The 16,727-nt window shown below is 37.4% G+C and overlaps 2 protein-coding genes across 2 annotated transcripts; both read left to right on the top strand.

Moving 5' to 3' along the window:
- Window positions 1-220: 220 nt before the first annotated feature.
- LOC148736276 (uncharacterized) lies at window positions 221-9,328 on the top strand. The gene is made up of 5 exons (XM_088752002.1): window positions 221-345; window positions 1,174-1,288; window positions 1,472-1,528; window positions 6,577-6,795; window positions 7,425-9,328. The coding sequence occupies exons 2-4, from the start codon at window positions 1,186-1,188 to the stop codon at window positions 6,774-6,776; spliced, it is 360 nt and encodes a 119-aa protein (XP_088608128.1). The 5' UTR covers window positions 221-345; window positions 1,174-1,185; the 3' UTR covers window positions 6,777-6,795; window positions 7,425-9,328.
- On the top strand, window positions 6,799-7,800 carry LOC148736277 (C-reactive protein 1.4-like). The gene is made up of 2 exons (XM_088753055.1): window positions 6,799-6,830; window positions 7,425-7,800. Exons 1-2 carry the CDS (start codon window positions 6,799-6,801, stop codon window positions 7,798-7,800), a joined length of 408 nt encoding a protein of 135 aa, XP_088609181.1.
- Window positions 9,329-16,727: the final 7,399 nt, after the last annotated feature.

The raw sequence follows: 16,727 nt of genomic DNA, 5'->3' as shown, positions 1-16,727 counted from the left end.
TTTTGCTATCTATCTTATAAATAAGTATAAGCAAAATCATTTTGATCGGTTACCTTCATTTCTTTATCAAACACAGGACAATCACCACATAATGGGGTTGCTTTCGCCAATTTTCTTGCTCACAAAGGCTCCTATTTGAAAATTACATATGTTTGGAAAGAACTGGTCCAACACTCCTCAGAGTGCGCATTTAAATGTCTCTGTAAGGATCCATGTTTGTCCTTCAACCTGGCAGATTTGGCTGACAACATCGAAAATCTGCTATGTGAACTGCTTCCATCGGATCGTTACACCCATTCAGACAAGTTCATTACCAACCATTCTTGGTATCACTACAGTATTACGGTAAAACTCTTTTTCTATCGTTTTATCTTTATCATCACATTTTTTAAAGTTTTATCTTGATGATGACCGAAACCGGCAGTCGAGGTCGTTTGAACAAGTTATATTGAACTGTTAACTGAACGCTAAAATACGTCTCTCTGTGGCTTTTTCTTTACTTTTGTGTTCGTCGCAAGCCATTTTTAAGTCATTTTATCAACCCGTCATCAAAGTTTGTAACCTGGTTTAATGAGACTTTCACCTGGACTTTCTAACAAGCTAGAATTTACCAATCAGTTTGCTATCAGAACACTGATGAATCTGCTCAAGTCAACTCCATTTGGCGATCTACTTAAGATCGTAAACATCAAGTCCCTGGAACATCGCGGATACATGCAAGCCCTAATCCTTCTTTATAAATCTTCATTTAATACGGGGCCAAAATAAATCAAGGAATTGTTCTCATTGCGTTCTAGCAATTATGACTTAAGAGGTTATTGTAAGCTAAATCAGCCTACTTTTAAATCAAAGTATTTGTAGAAATCTTATCGTTACATAACTTCATGTTTAAGAAACAACCTACCTGACATACAAGTGCGTCCTCTCTTGTTGCTGTAATCTTTGTATCGAGTAGTTAACATATTAAATTTGTAAAGTCTAGTTTTTGAATCTTCTAGTCTAGGTTTTGTATTTTTATCGAATAGATAACATATTCAAATTTTACATTTTACCATACACGTTTACATTTAAATGAGCCCCAGTCTCACGGGTGAAATGTGTCTAAATAAAGTAGTACTTCTACTACTACTGGTTTTTATCAAGGAAGTAAGTAGTTGATTTTCTCGATCTTAGTCTCCATGCTCGATGTCGCCGTGTAAGAACAAAGGGACCTGTGTACCTCTGTATCGGAAAAACAGTTACAAGTGTCGCTGTACGGAAGTATATACAGGTAGCCACTGCGAAAGAGGTAATTTAAAACTTTTAGTTTCTAGAGCAATATTTTCAAAAGTAATGTTATACCAGCTTACGTTTGTGGCCTATCTGATTCCTGCTGAGCCATCACTAGTCGTCATTTGACTACACACTGACTTGTTTTTAAAAGTGTAATTTTTTCTATTATTATTTCTTTTCTCTATCCATTTCATATCAGTTAACAATGACTGCAGGTGTTCATCTGGACCAGAAGGAAAACAGCGGTGTAATATAGGTGAGTTATTGTTCCAAAATTTCACCCAGGTCAGCTCCAAATTAAGGAACACAGGATTCGCTTCTTATTTCCCACGAGCGCGCTTAGAACGAATAAATAGAATAAGAGGTTTGTAATTTACCTACCATGGCGAAATAGAAGCTATCTCCTGGTTTGAAATATTAACACAATGGCTCAGAACACGTTTAAAATTCGTCAAATGAAACATTGTTGGGATATATTTAATAGAACTTGATTTAGATCCCGTTCTACACCTAATTTCACCTAAAATCTGAAATATTAAGAGTAATTTTGAAACGGCTGACTGCAATTTGCTGATATTCGCTCACGTGCGAGGATATGGCCCAAAATCCAAAATCCTGAAGTTAAGAAAAAAATCCATTAAATATTTTACGAGATCGAACATAAAGCTCTTCAACGGAATTTCCCCATATCAATAGTGATAGCTTTACAACGCCCACTACTTCAAACTGTAATCATTTAGTGAACACATGTGTGAAATTCGTTCGACTGCGAAGAGGGAAGTGTAAGTTGTTTTTATGAACGCTTTGAATATAATGGTGATATAGAAAACCATACACCTACCACTCAGATGAAACTGAATTTGTCTCTGCCGACAGAGCCAGCAAAACGATCACAAGTGAATGTCAAATTGTCAACGTCGACTCGTCAATGTCAAATTGCCTGCCAATTTCCCACGCAAAAGCCTGAAGAAAAGCATAGAAAACAAACGCTGGCACACAAAATATGTGGAAAAATTGAAGCTATTAAAGAAATCTGTAAAAAGAAACAAAAGAAGAGAAGATGAAAACACAATAATTCTCCAACACAAACTTGGTTAATCAAGGGGTCCCTGTTAATTCCCCATATTTTTTTAGGTTTATTAAAAAAGTTACAATTCTTTGGATTTCTAGATCTTCTGCATGACAAATTGGTTCTGAAATTGAAAACACGCTACCCAAGCAATACAACAGTCGCACTTGCGCAGACGATTAACCGGTTTGTTGACAGACTGCATCTGAGAGGACAAGAACTACTAAAATAGAATTTGACATGCAGTATGAGTAGTGTTTGGTAACAGTTTGCCGTATTTCCATTTGTTTTAGCTTGTTTTCAAACTCCGTTGAACCGCCTTACCAATGAAGCTGTTAGGCGGGGGCTCGAAAACATTAAGGCGTAGGCAGTTTGAAGCAAGACCCTTTATGGCGATTAAATTAAGAGTACAGTTGGACCCCGATAATTCGAACTCGGATAATTCGAAGTCCCCGCTAATTCGAAGTAAAATTCATTTCCCTTTGTTTTACTCCACTTTTCTCAGTCATTTTACCTCGGATAATTCGAACTCGGATAATTCGAAGTCCCCGCTAATTCAAAATAATTTCTGTTCCCTCAGGTTGGATTTTACCCTGATAATTCGAAGTTAAGTTACCAGCTGAATGAAAAAGAACAGACGCTGTTGGAAATTAGAATATATATTAATGTAATAACAGTTTCGAACATTTCACAACTCGTTAATCCCTTTATAATTGTGTAAAACAGTTCTCTGTGTATTAATCCGTTTACTGTACAATAGGTGTGGTGCTTTATAAAAGTTATTAACATGTCGATGTGATGAAAATCCATGTGCCTAAAGAGTTGACGAAAAGTCCAATTTTAGTCTTTCAGCTTTGTGAACTCTCTTTCAAAAATACTGACGTATTTCTTCTGTCCCTCAAAATAAATAGCGCTCTCTACTGCGAGGATCGTGCATTATATGTATCTATAACCGCAGTTCAAAAATATATGAACTTCATATATTCATTGTATCTGATTTATCATCACGGGTTTATTACGAATCAACTTAACGACCTGCTCCCAGTTGGCTTGTTAGCTCAATTGGTAGAGCGCTACACTAGTATCACAGAGATCAGTGGTTCGAATCCCGTACAGGCCTGATTTTTTTCAGGTCTGATTTTCGCTATTGCATAAATAGCGCTCTCTACTGCGAGAATCGTGCATTATACGTAATACACGCTAAATCACACTATTAGCGGAAGTGGATCACTTTGTCGGTATTGTTTTTTAATTTAGGCTTTTTAGCGAGGTGCTAATTGGCATGTATTTCTGTGCTGGAGCTTGTGCGGTGATCAAACGGCTCTAGAAAATCGAACTCAGTTTCGGCTGTTCACTAATATAGTGAAAATAGGGTAAATAAAGTTATGCAGGGGTAAAAATTGTGTATTTATTTTTGACCCCCTTAATTCGAACTATTTTGCTTTTCCCTTGAGACTTCGAATTATCAGGGCCCAACTGTAGAAACAAAGGCAAGCACAGACACAAACGTGCGCATGCACGCACTTGCGTACGTACACGCACGCAGCATATGCACGCACAGAAGCTCGCACACACGCATATACAAACGCTTAGGCTGTCGATAAGCTATGAGATGTGCTCATGGTTTGCACAGGGAACTTTTTTAGAACAAAGTAAGAGTCGCGGATAAGTAACAAAGTTGATTATTCACCCACAAACACACACACACACACACACACGCACGCAAAAACTAAAGAGGCTACGTGGATCGGTTAAGGTGGCTAGTACCAGTTTCCTCGCGAGGGAGGCAGGTCACTCTCGTGCGTCACGCGCGAGAGAAACTTACGAAAGAAGCGCGAGATTTAAAAGACGAAAATTCATAACAAATATGGCGGCGCGAGGCTTTTTACGGTTTACGCTAATTTTGTCTTATTTTGTGAGAAGTTTGCCAACCAGCGTGTATTTGATGTATTCAACAGCCACTGCGTATGCAGGAGACAGAAACGAAGATAAAGAAGACGATTCTCGGCGACGTAAAGGTTGCTTCGCATCTAAACCAAAAATGTAATCGATACGAGATATCGCGATACCCAGAAAATGATAGTAAAAGAAAAATCTGCCTAAAGAAGGAACAGACTGTAAACCTCTAAGGAAAATAATATGAGATAACCAGAGTTTGTGAATAAATGCTTAAAGATGAGCCCGGGAGGCTGTCTTTGACGGCTATTGAATGATTTTCTGAGCTGTAAACGTCTGTAAACATCAGATCGTAGATACTCCCGCGAACACACTCGATAGTCAGCGGTAGTCGATCTTATTAAATCCGGATTTTTCAATGCGCGACAACGCGCGTGGAAATTGCTAAACTCGTTACTAGTCCATGGGCCAGACAGGTTCTCGGTACCACTCAAGTGAATGCTATCTGATGAAAGGTTATGTGAAAGACTTTACAAATTCATTTGTAAGCTATCGTGAAAGTGTGGCTTTCCCAACTTTTTACGTACTCGTTTATTTGAAAAATTATTGGTCAACATGGAAACGAGGCTAATAATAAAACATTTATTTCCAATGCCTTTTTTGTTTATCATAGCGAATAAATCAGTACATGTAAAATTTAACAGCATTTCAAAACAATGTTTTGGTGAGAAGACAAGTTTTTTCTATTTGATTTGAAAGAAAACTTAAATGAAACCGTGAAGTCAAACTCGGAAGACATCATGGGTGAGTCCCAGGGTAGCGTAGTGCTTCAAAGTTCTTTCACTTCTTAAACTTGCTGTGTCACGACGCTTAAAAAAAGATGGAAAAACATAAAAATACAGACTTAAAGCCTGAAGTTTCAATGCTCATCAGCGGAAACACTTGCAAACAAGCAGGTGGTGATCGAACTTTCACGAGATCACAACGAAACTTGATTGCTATGAACAGACAAAACTAATCGGTTTCGTTGTGAAATTTGTATTTTTTTATTACTCGGATCATGGAAATTATTAATATTGATTATTAGAAATCACTGGTTATTGTTTGATTAGGCGAAAATTGGAGAAAATTTCTCAAACAAAGGAAAACGCAGAAGAGATTCATGGGTGTAATCTGGGAAGTAGAGAGCAAAGACCTTGTCGGGAAGAGCCTAGCGCGAACAGAACTTATATGAGGAAAAATACACTTATGCGATAAGAGAACCAGATTTAGGAAAGGAACAAAAACGTGCAATATTTTAACTGCATACGTCGACTCACGTACCGATGTCACGACTAGAAAAGCTGCTATAGCTAACTTATAAGACATCGCTAATACATTTTGTGAGCTGTTGTAACATGCGTTATCATATCGCTGGCAGCGCCCGTGGGCAACATGAAGCAAATCCTGTGATCTGATTTCTACCCGAGCGGGCAAGATGGGCCCACCTTACCCGCTCGGGATTGCTCGTTTCTTATCCCGCGCATGAAGAGAATTGCTTGGAATGATCTACAAAGTTCGTAATTTTTGGGTAATGTCGGCGATGTTGTCGCAAAAAGTGGCAGACGACAGTCAAAACAAAGAAAAAATAAAGGTTTCTTCATTTTGTAATGCAACAGTTGGCTTTCTTTCCCACCGTGCTATTTGAGCCATAAACTGAAAAATGTGTCTGAATAATCCTTTGGAAACGTTGCCATGGAAACTGCTGTTGACGAAATGACACCTATTTTTGGATGACCAGTGATTATATAATTCAACACCGTAAAAGTGTTCAAATGGCCTTGGTCAGTCTTTTTCTTGTATTCTTTCAAAGCTACAAACCATAAAAAAGATGAAAGCTGGTACTAGTCACCTCAAAACATGCGTCTATCTTTTGAGATTCTATTTACAAGTGAGTGATGACTTTGCGTATTTCCTTCGTCACCCTACGCACTAACAAAGACATCGATGTGACGATTCTTCGTGTTCTTTACTTTATATTTAGATTATGGCCTTGTATAGTTGATTGGGGCGAAGCGTGAACCAGTTATCTTGCAAAGAAAGCAGGGGCAAACTATGCCCTAGATTAAGCCGCAGGTCGACAACAAGGCGAGATCCTTATCCTATGCGTGTCTTATTCTATGTTGCTTACGACTGAACACTGTTGGACTATCGTCCCCGATAGGCGTGCGGCACTTGCGAAAAACGAAGGAAGATTTAAACAAAAACTGAATACTTCTAAAGAAGCAAAAATTTAAAAAAATGCGCAATTTCTCAAACAGTTGTCTTGAAGTTTCTGAAGTTTATTTCCTCTGTTGTAGAGTACCTCATGGTGTTTCCGGAGCCGCGTTCTACAGAAAATTATGCCATGAAGAATCCAGCCATAGCCTCAGATCTCAGCCAGCTGTCAGTGTGTTTTTTTATCAAACTTGTTGCAGACCAAGGGGGTCAGTTTGTTATTAGCTATGCCATTCAGCAAGAAGACAATAGCATTGCCGTCGCCATAGCCTGGCTCTGGTAGTTGATGGTGATACATTCAGGTAATGCTTCATGGATTTTTGAAAACTGGGTTGAGGTATTTCTTATTGGAGCCACGATAACTCATAATACAGGATATACTACGATCTTCTTTTTAGACACGGACGCTTGAAGGAGAAGAAAGGAATTTAAACATACAAGCAGACAGATTAACTGGCTGACTGGCTGCATGACAGACTGATTGAATGGTGACAGACTATCTTGCTGATTGACAAACTGTCAAACTGAAAAACGACTAGCTGACAGACTTATCGGCTGACAACCTGACTGACTGGCTGACAACTTGACTGTCTGTGACAGACTGACTGAAGGATATGGACGACTGACGAGCAGACAGAACAGACTGGCTGACAGACTGACTGACTGACTGACTGACTGACTGACAGACAGATTGACTAGGTGACAAACTGACTGACTGACTGACAGACAGACAGACAGATTGACTATGTGACAGACTGACTGACTGACAGCCCTTCTACAGATTACTATAGACTGACTAACTGACTGACAGACTGAATGACTCTTCATTGACTGACTTAGTAACAAACACAAAAGAGGGCGGATCTTGAATGATTACATATATTTTAAACTGTTGTGCTTATCTGTTTTCCTTTTTTTCCTTTTTTTTCAGGTTTGAGGCGACAAATCTTCACTATGATACCTGGAAACACTTGTGTCTCACCTGGGAAAACAGTCAAGGAGTAGCAAAACTCTATAGAGATGGCAAAGTTATAGAACAGAAAACGAATACCAACAGCAAGAACGCTATCGTTAAATCTGGCGGCGCTCTGGTGCTTGGACAAGAGCAAGACTCTGTTGCCGGAGGTTATAACCCTAAGCAAACTCATCACGGCCGATCGGCAGGTCTCAACATTTGGGATAAAGTTCTGTCCGAAAGCGACATTGCCGCCCAGTACACAAGTTGTAGTATACCTCATGGTTCTGTTGTTAAATGCTCTGCATTCAAAAATCTTACTGATGTCAATTTCACAGTTGAAGAGCCGTGAACTGTGTTGTTCAGTGATCAAACGCTCTAGACTCATAACTCAGGTGCTGTAAAATTGCTTAAGTTAGAGTATTTACTATATGCAGGCGGGATCACGTGGCACAGTACTAAGTATAGACAACAAAATATTACATGATATTGCGTTTAAACGTTGCTTACTTTGGCTAGGTCTTTGGAAAACTTTTCATTATATTTATTCACCTATCTACTTAGTTGTTGGATAAAATACGTCAAAGTTACAGGTAAATTTTTAGGTGACATGTTTTTTCCCTAAAGCTAAGACAGCTACCTGTTTTTACAGTAAGGAACCTTAAAAAAATGAAAATTTTCTTCTCTGTTCTCATTTATTCATGATTCTTGAGAATTAATCAGAGGGCATTTCAAGATTTTTTAAGATCCCAAAGAGAATTTGAACATTGAGAGGCCAACATGACAAGCGTTCATGCTTTGAATGTGTGCCTAGATAAAGCGCTGTACCGATGTTTGACGCCGGTGTTGTGTGGTAAACCTTCGACTCTGCAAAGTAGCGCTCTAAAATGTTTACATTCATTCGTCCACTCAATTCTCAAATTATTATATATATCGTTTTAACTTGTTAAGGAACTGAATAACATGTAACTGTTTGAATAATATACTACCTAATGACAAATGTAACTCAGACACGTTGAAAATACAAAATGCATGGCTACAGCGCTACCAACCAATTGCTCTTTGACTGATAGTTTTTAAGGGTTTACACTGCAGAAAACATTTCGAACTTAACTAAAAAATCATATATAACTCTGCTACATATTGACTTAGTTTAAATCTGCATCGGAAGACAAGGACGGCACATTCTTGAGATTAGACCTTGATGAAAGTCTTATCAGTATAGCTAATGGTTTCACGTAAAAATAAAACAATAATAATAAAAAATACGTCAAAGTTAAAGGTAAATTTTTAGGTGACAGGTTTTTTCCCTAAAGCTAAGACAGCTACCCGTTTTTACAGTAAGGAGCCTTAACAAAATGAAAACTTTCTTCTCTGTTCTCATTTATTCATGATTCTTGAGAATTAATCAGAGGGCATTTCAGGATTTTTTTAAGATCCCAAAGAGCTCAGTGCTCCAATCATTGGGCCAGTTTATCTCCCCTTGTGGTAATAAAACCATTCACGAATGTAGAAAATATTGGAAACTGGGACGGAGGGGCAGGGGGATGAGCTGGAACCACTGTTCCCTTTAATAGATATTTAGTGTGTTAAATGCCTCGCCTACATAGATAGATAGATAGATAGATAAATAGATAGATAGATAGATAGATAGCCTTTATTTTAAGACGACGAGTGTTCAAGCTACATGAGCTTGTGGGGTCGTTTGCAATTAACTAATCACTAAATATACTAAAAACTAAAACTTAAGGGTACGTAGAGAACGTCTAAACCTAAACCAGTTGTGCTTACGAATGTGGAATTGTAAACATAAATTTAAATATATACAAAGTTGTCTTTTTTTAAAGTTACAAGTGGATGCAACACCTGAATATGATTAAACTCCCCCATCACTAATAAAGTTTCTTTGGCATTTTCATGAGATGTTGTGTCCTTTATACCAGCCAAAAAATACAGAAAGTTAATCAATGAAATTTGGAAAGAGCAACGATATCAGAAATCGCACAACAATCATAATAATAATAATAATATTTAATAATAATTTATTGATTTATAGTGCGCTTTCTAACATACCGGGTGATCAAAAGCGTATAATCATTGGATCCTCACCATATACATTGCCAAAGCAACTGGAAAGTAAAAGGAATAATATGCTGTCTTGTATTTCACGATGGTCTTATATCTGAAACAAAAATGAGCTGATTAGTAACCTAGCCTGGTCTCACGCAATACGATGACTCGTATTTTTTATCGCGAAGAAAAAGAAGGAAGGGACCCTGATTAGGAACATGGGCTGCGAAAAAGAAAAAGAAAAACAGGGATCCTCGACTAAATACCCTCGACCTCGACATAAGACCCTCGACCCTCGATGGCTCTACCAAAAGTTAGACTCCATGAAAAGTTATATGTTTTCCATTTTCGCAGTTCATCAATTTGTTATGTCCTAATAAGGGAGGTAATATTGACACAAAAAAGCGTAAGATGTGCCACTCATACGCAAACTCTATGTCAAAATTATATGAATGCCGATTTAGGCAGGGATACCAATTACGGATTTTGAATCAATCTTTGTGATATTAAAGGATATCATGGGGCAGATGATTACACGGAAACAAACAGCATTGTTCAAGAGCAATTTCCTTATTCTTCTCGTGTTAAACTGTAAATATAAATGATGGAGGAAGACCATCATTAAGAAGCCTTGTGGTTTGTCACCTTTTTCGCTATCATGATTACTCCTCTTGAATTTGCTGAATGTCTCTCAATTCCAACTATCTGTCTTGAGTTTGTTTGTATTGTATTAAATATATTAATCAGTAGTTTCACTTGCAACCTTTGTGGCTTCCTTTGGTATTGATGTATGGGATCCCATGAAAAAGGCTTCCCACTCCACTGATGAGCAATCTCGTGATCAGTGGGTAAAAAAGGAAAAAAGTGTATGCAAGTGTGGGGATGAGTGTGTAAAATGAACATAAAAGTTAGGTGTTAAAATTGAGGGAGCGACTTCTGTAACAACAGCACGCTTCTAAATTCAATTCAAAGTTGTAAAAAATATATATGTTACGAAAACAACAAATAAAATCAAAATAAAATAAAATGAAGTTAAAATATTGTATCAAAGTAACTATTAGTACACGTAGGGGGGACTACTAAGGGTTTGGGGTTAAAATGATATGTAATAGTTTTGATTAAAGTTATGGTTAGTGATAGACTAGGGTTGGGGTTAGTTTTAGTTGGGGTTAGTTTCAGTTGGGGTTATATTAGATTGGGGTTAGGCTAAGATTAGGGTTTAGGGTTAGATTAGAGTTGGGTTAGGATCTGGGTTGAGGTCTGGGTTAGGGTTGGGGTTAGATTAGGGTTGGGTTAGGATCTGGGTTGGGGTCTGGGTTAGGGTTAGGGTTAGTAATAGGTTAGTAATAGGTATGCGTAGGGATTGTAGTATGGGGTCTCTGTTTTAAGGTTGCAGGGAGGGATAGGGTTATTGATAGGATAGCGAAGGGGAGAGGATTATTGATAGGATAGGAAGAGGGTATTTCTCGGGGTATGTGGCTGCAGAAAAGGGAAGGATATATGTAGAGAAGGAGTCATCTTTATTACCATTACCCTTTTGATAGTTGGTTGTATGGGTTTTTGGGAGATGTGATGAGACACTGTGTTAGGCGTTTTGATTATAGATGCTATATACAAATATAATGGTAGTCTTAATACTTTTCCTGTGAGGAGTTATTTTTAAAAAATGTTTTTGAGTGAAGGGTGGGGGTCTGGGTTTATATCAATTTTTAGAGTGGGAATAAAAAGAATATATGTAAATTAGATGGAACTTTGTGTTATAAGAAGGGTCTGTAAAGAGGAAAGAGATACAAATATTAATTATAATAGAACTCATTTATATATTATTTATATTCTTTTACTAAAAGGAGTTGGGTTGAGGAGTGGTGAAAGAAGATATGAAGTGTTTATTAAAGTTGTTAAAAGATGGAGAGAAATGGAATTCATCCGGCCGCGTGAGGAGAGAAGGATGCATCGTCACCAAGGCTCCTAATGGTTGTGAGTCGTCAGAGGCAAAGCACAACCGAGCGAGGATGTTTCTAACCTGGTACCCATCTTGAACTTAGAAAAATTTCAGGTGTTAAAATACATACATACATTTTTTTTTTTTTTTAAATACATATTTTTTTATTGCGTTTTGCGATAAAAGGACAGTAACATGCACGCGGGTAGCTAACCTAATCTAGGCGGGTCATGTTTACAGGAAATAGATGCAACTAAATACAGCTAAAAGTAACAAGAGAACTAAAAAGCTAGAATTGACAACAATGATTAGAGACTACTGATAAACTAATGATATTACTAATAATAAATGACAACAGTCTTGACGGGAGATCTCTGATGCATTAAACGATATAATTGAATACATATCAACTGATCAATCAAGAGGAAGATAAACTTAACTTAACTTTCTGAACGATTTCTGGAAGATCAATGTAACAATCTTTTGAAGCTAGGATCTGAAAGTGTTTGTTTTATTTTTCTCTTTAAGACATTTTTTGAAAGTTTTCTAAAAGATACGGGCATTTTATTCCATATTTTTCTTCCGATTCTAGAAAATGAATTCACTTGAATTAAGAGTCTGGAACTTTGTACGTAAAAGTTATTAGAGGCAGAGGATCGAGTATTAAAGGAATTAATATCAGAGACATCTCGAAAAAGATTTTGAATGTTTCCAGAAGCATTACTGTATCTTATTTCAAACATAAGGTTAGCTAAATGCTCATAATACAAAAATTTTAACGGTAAGACACCGGCGTCGATAAATAAAGGAATTCTATGCTGATTTCGCTCTGAGAAATAGATAAAGGGAAGAGCTCGCTTTTGAAGCTTGATAAGCTTTTCAGGATACGATTTATATCCTTGACCCCAGGCCGTCAAACCATAGGTTAAATAAGGAGTAAAAAGGGATCAATAAATAGTTAGAAGAGTATGTCTTGGCGGAAAATGCCGTAGTTTACAGATCAATCCTACAGTTCGACTCATTTTAAAAGCTTCGTGGTCAATATGATGTTTCCAGGAAAGGTTATTGTCAATTATTATACCTAGATATCTCACGAATTCTTTACATTCTAGAGTCACATTCTTATTTTGATCGTTGTCAGATACCATTATTTTGGGGTGATAGGTAAGTTTTCTCTGAGTTAGTCTAAAAATTACGAAATTTGTTTTTTAATATTTAAGGTTAGTTTATTGGCAGTTAACCAATCGAACAACTTACAGAGTTCCTGATTTACAGTCGACTCAAGAAACTTGAGATTTTTGTCAGCATATTCAGCGTTCGTGTCATCAGTAAATAAAAATAATTTAAGTTTTCGAGAAGATTTTTGGATATCGTTGATATAGATTAAAAAGAGTATTGGGCCTAGGACAGAACCTTGCGGCACACCGCAAGTGGTATATTTTCGTTTAGATATAGAGGAAGGAATTTGTGTCGTTTGAGTTCGACCTACTAAGTAAGATGGGAACCATTTATTTATAACACCGCGAAAATCATGCGAAATTGCGTGGCCCTGATCATTCTCCCGTTCTCTCGCTCGAGTGAGTATGTAGATGTGACTCTTTCGACTATTTGCCAGAAACCCGGCCTATGCTTTTGGTTTTTATAGAGGAAATAAAAATTAACAATGGTTTTAACTGTTAGCTAGAAATGGACATTCTGTAATCAATGAATCAATGAATCAGTGTTTTTGAAATAAATAGGGAAAAAGTCTTCAAGTGTAAAAATGACAGTTCATCTCCATCAATGTGACACTTTTGAACCATTGGCTGACACTGTTGTGTGATCTGTTCTCCAGGAAGTCGTCATATCAAACTGCAACTGGACGAGCATTAGACCTCATCACCAAGCCGGGCGAAAATTTTGAGAATTTTACCTTAGAAAAGTATAATGCTCTAGCCACTGTTTGACCAAATTAAGGACTGAATGCCAAAATTGCAAACAATGCTAACACTGGAAACTTTCAGAGATTAAACAAAATCCTACGTTGACACAAAGATGACGAAAACAAGATTAGTTACAAGAGTTATTGTCAACAATTTGTCATTTTCAAAAATACAGCCAAAGGACAAATGAACGAAGAATATAATTCCGTGTTTTCTAGGCAGATGGTTGATTGAGAATGAACATTATTAATTAGTGCTGGTTACATGCAAAGAAATGTTGTAAAATCAAAGATGAAAACAGCAGTGTTGCAGTTGATGTTGAAGGCTTCCTAACAATGCACACTCTTTTACTTAAGTGTCCACGCTGCAAAATCAATTTGTTCGTTGTGATTTAGTCAATTATTTTGCATGCTTAAATTAGGCCATTTTTTGTCATGGCATCCTTCAAGTTCCATTAGTTGACTTAATTTGTATTTTTTGCCTAAAATACCATCTTCAGTTGCCAGTTTAGTTTCACAAGATGTTTCATTGATGTTCGCTACTTCCTTTGTGAGTGGATTTTAATACTTTGAATTGAAAACAACTGTGGTTTTGCCCACACATGGATTGGATTGGATTGGTGAATGGATTGGTAGGAAGCTCATATTACTCTAATGGGGAGAAAGGAGGGACCCATCCCACACCTCCCTTATTTTGGCTCCACATAGCCATAACCCCTTCCCCTTTTCCCTATTCACAACATGCCCCAGTTAACAATTGAATGCCTAAAACAGGCTAGGTTACTAAGTAGCTCATTTTTGTTTCAGATACAAGGCCATCGTGAAATACAAGACAGCATAATATTCCTTTTACTTGCCAGTTACTTTGGCAATGTATATGGTGAGGATCCAATGATTATGCGCTTTTGATCACCAGGTATGTTAGAAAGCGCACTATAAATCAATAAATTATTATTAATTATTATTATTATTATTATGATTGTTGAGCGATTTCTGATATCGTTGCTCTTTCCCAATTTCATTGATTAACTTTCTGTATTTTTAGGCTGGTAGAAAGGACACAACATCTCATGAAAATGTCAAAGAAATTTTATTAGTGATGGAGGAATTTTTACAAACTCGGGTATTGCATCCACTTGTAATTTTAAAAAAGATGACTTTGTATATATTTAAATTTATGTTGACAATTCCACATTCGTAAGCACCACTGGTTTAAGTTTAGACGTTCTCTACGTACCCCTAGGTTTTAGTTTTTAGTACATTTAGTGATTAGTTAACTGCAAACGACCTCACAAGCTCATGTAGCTTTAACACTCATCGTTTTAAAATAAAGGCTATCTATCTACCTATCTAGTCGAGGCATTTTTACACTAAATATATATTAAAGGGAACATTTTTAGCAGAAATTTCCTAGAGTGTCTACAGGACGATGCTAATTCACTTAGGTTGTTTAAGGTTGAGATTTCGGGCTTACACAAAATAAAATACTTCTCCCACAAACACAAATTACAATTCTTGGCGACGTTTGAGTAAGATCTTACCCGTTTTATTTTGCGCCATTTAATGTTGTACTAAATGTTTCGGTCTTTCTGTTGCGGGTACTCCTGGACTCTGAACTAAATTTTAGTGAGCATATTATCTTAGTCTGTAAAAAGGCAAGTCAACATAAAGGAGTTTTAAGTCGTCAAAGAAAACTAATACCCACTTACGCTACACTACAACTTTATAAAGCCGCCATTTCACCTCACTTGACCTACTGCAGTATCATCTGGCATTTCTGCAGAGCCTCAGACAAACGTAAAGCTGAAAGACTACAGGAAAGGGCCTTGAGAGTAGTTTTCAACGATAAATCACTCTCTTATTACGGCCTACTGAAGCTGGTTGAAATTCCATCACTGGTGAACAAAAGGCTCCAGGACATAACAATCCTTATGTTCAAGGCAAAAAAGAACTTACTTCCTTGTCAAATACAGGAACTATTAATGTCAGAAGTAAACTGCGATAAAAGATATTCTCTAAGAAATGCAGATTTTAGAATCCCTCGCTTTAATACAGTAAAATATGGTAAACACTCTGTAGGATACTATGGCCCTCTCCTCTGGTCGAAACTTACAAAAGAGTTACGCAGTGAAGAGACCTGCACGGATTTAAGAGCAAAATCAGGAGAACGGACATGACTGTCATGATTGATGATGGATGCAAGAAATGTGCGCTCTGTAATAGTTGATTTTTAACTCTAGGACATTGGTAAATAATTTTAACTGTTAATAGGTTAGGTAAATAATTCTGTAAATAGGTTCCAGATTTCTTATTTTTAAAGGTTTTACCCTGTGTCCCCAATTAGTGCTATGGGCTAGGTTTTCACGACACATAAATAAAGTTCACTACTACTACTACTACTACTACTACTACTACTACTACTACTTTCAGGTTCCAAATATGCTTACTAAGCTCAGTTGCGTCTCTATGACGTTCATTACGGAATGAGCAAATGTGATTTCGATATTTTAATTTGAATGGAGTGTCACAAAGTCCGATATATGTTTCCCTTGCTGTTTGCGTGGTTACTTCGGCTTGGTATATTATGTTCTCCACGCTGCAGTTACCATCCATGGGGCACGTGTCCGGTTTATGGCAGTTACAGTTTTTGCTATTTCCTTCAGCGGCTCTGGATTTTCTTATTTCGGCTTTGTTGTGGCTGGAGATAATTGATTTAATGTTATTCATGCAGCTGTAGCTTAATTTAACAGTGTTGCGATTGAAAATTTTATGTAGTGGATTAGATTTGGGGAAGTGCTGGTCGATTAGAGAAAGAAAGCATTTACCAACATTTGTTTCAACGTTTCTGCTATACGGCGGGTTGTACCATAGAGTGTTCCTTCGTCTGTTCCTCCGCGGGCTTGATGTCTGGCTGGTTGTCACGTTATACGTTAGTTTGTAACGGTAGCCGCTTTTATTGAGGGCTTATTGGTACACGCTCTTGGCATCATCGAAGCATTCTTTCTCGGACGAAATTTCTGACAGCCTCTTGTTTAAGGATTCCGGGATGTTTCTCAGGATTGACGGTGGATGGTTGGAGTCTCTGTGCACATAGAGTGGGATGTTCCCTTCTTTCGCAAATGGAGGTCAACCGTGACATCTAGAAAGTTAACCATAGTCGTGTTAGCCTTGACTGTGATCTTTAAATCGTTCGTACGGAAGATTTTGCACAGCTCCTTCTTGATCTTCTCAATTTCTTGGGGATTCTCATTTGGGGCTGCTAATCCGTGATCGTGGTATAAGCCTATGTTGCTGCGTATTTTTTCCTGAGGATGGACAAAAGGTAGCATCCGACTAGCTCGCACGT

Source organism: Stylophora pistillata, chromosome 3, assembly GCF_964205215.1.
Source record: "Stylophora pistillata chromosome 3, jaStyPist1.2, whole genome shotgun sequence".
In the NCBI taxonomy this organism is placed as follows: domain Eukaryota; kingdom Metazoa; phylum Cnidaria; class Anthozoa; order Scleractinia; family Pocilloporidae; genus Stylophora; species Stylophora pistillata.
Note: the sequence above shows the minus strand (reverse complement) of the source record. Positions and strands in the feature narration are given on the sequence as shown.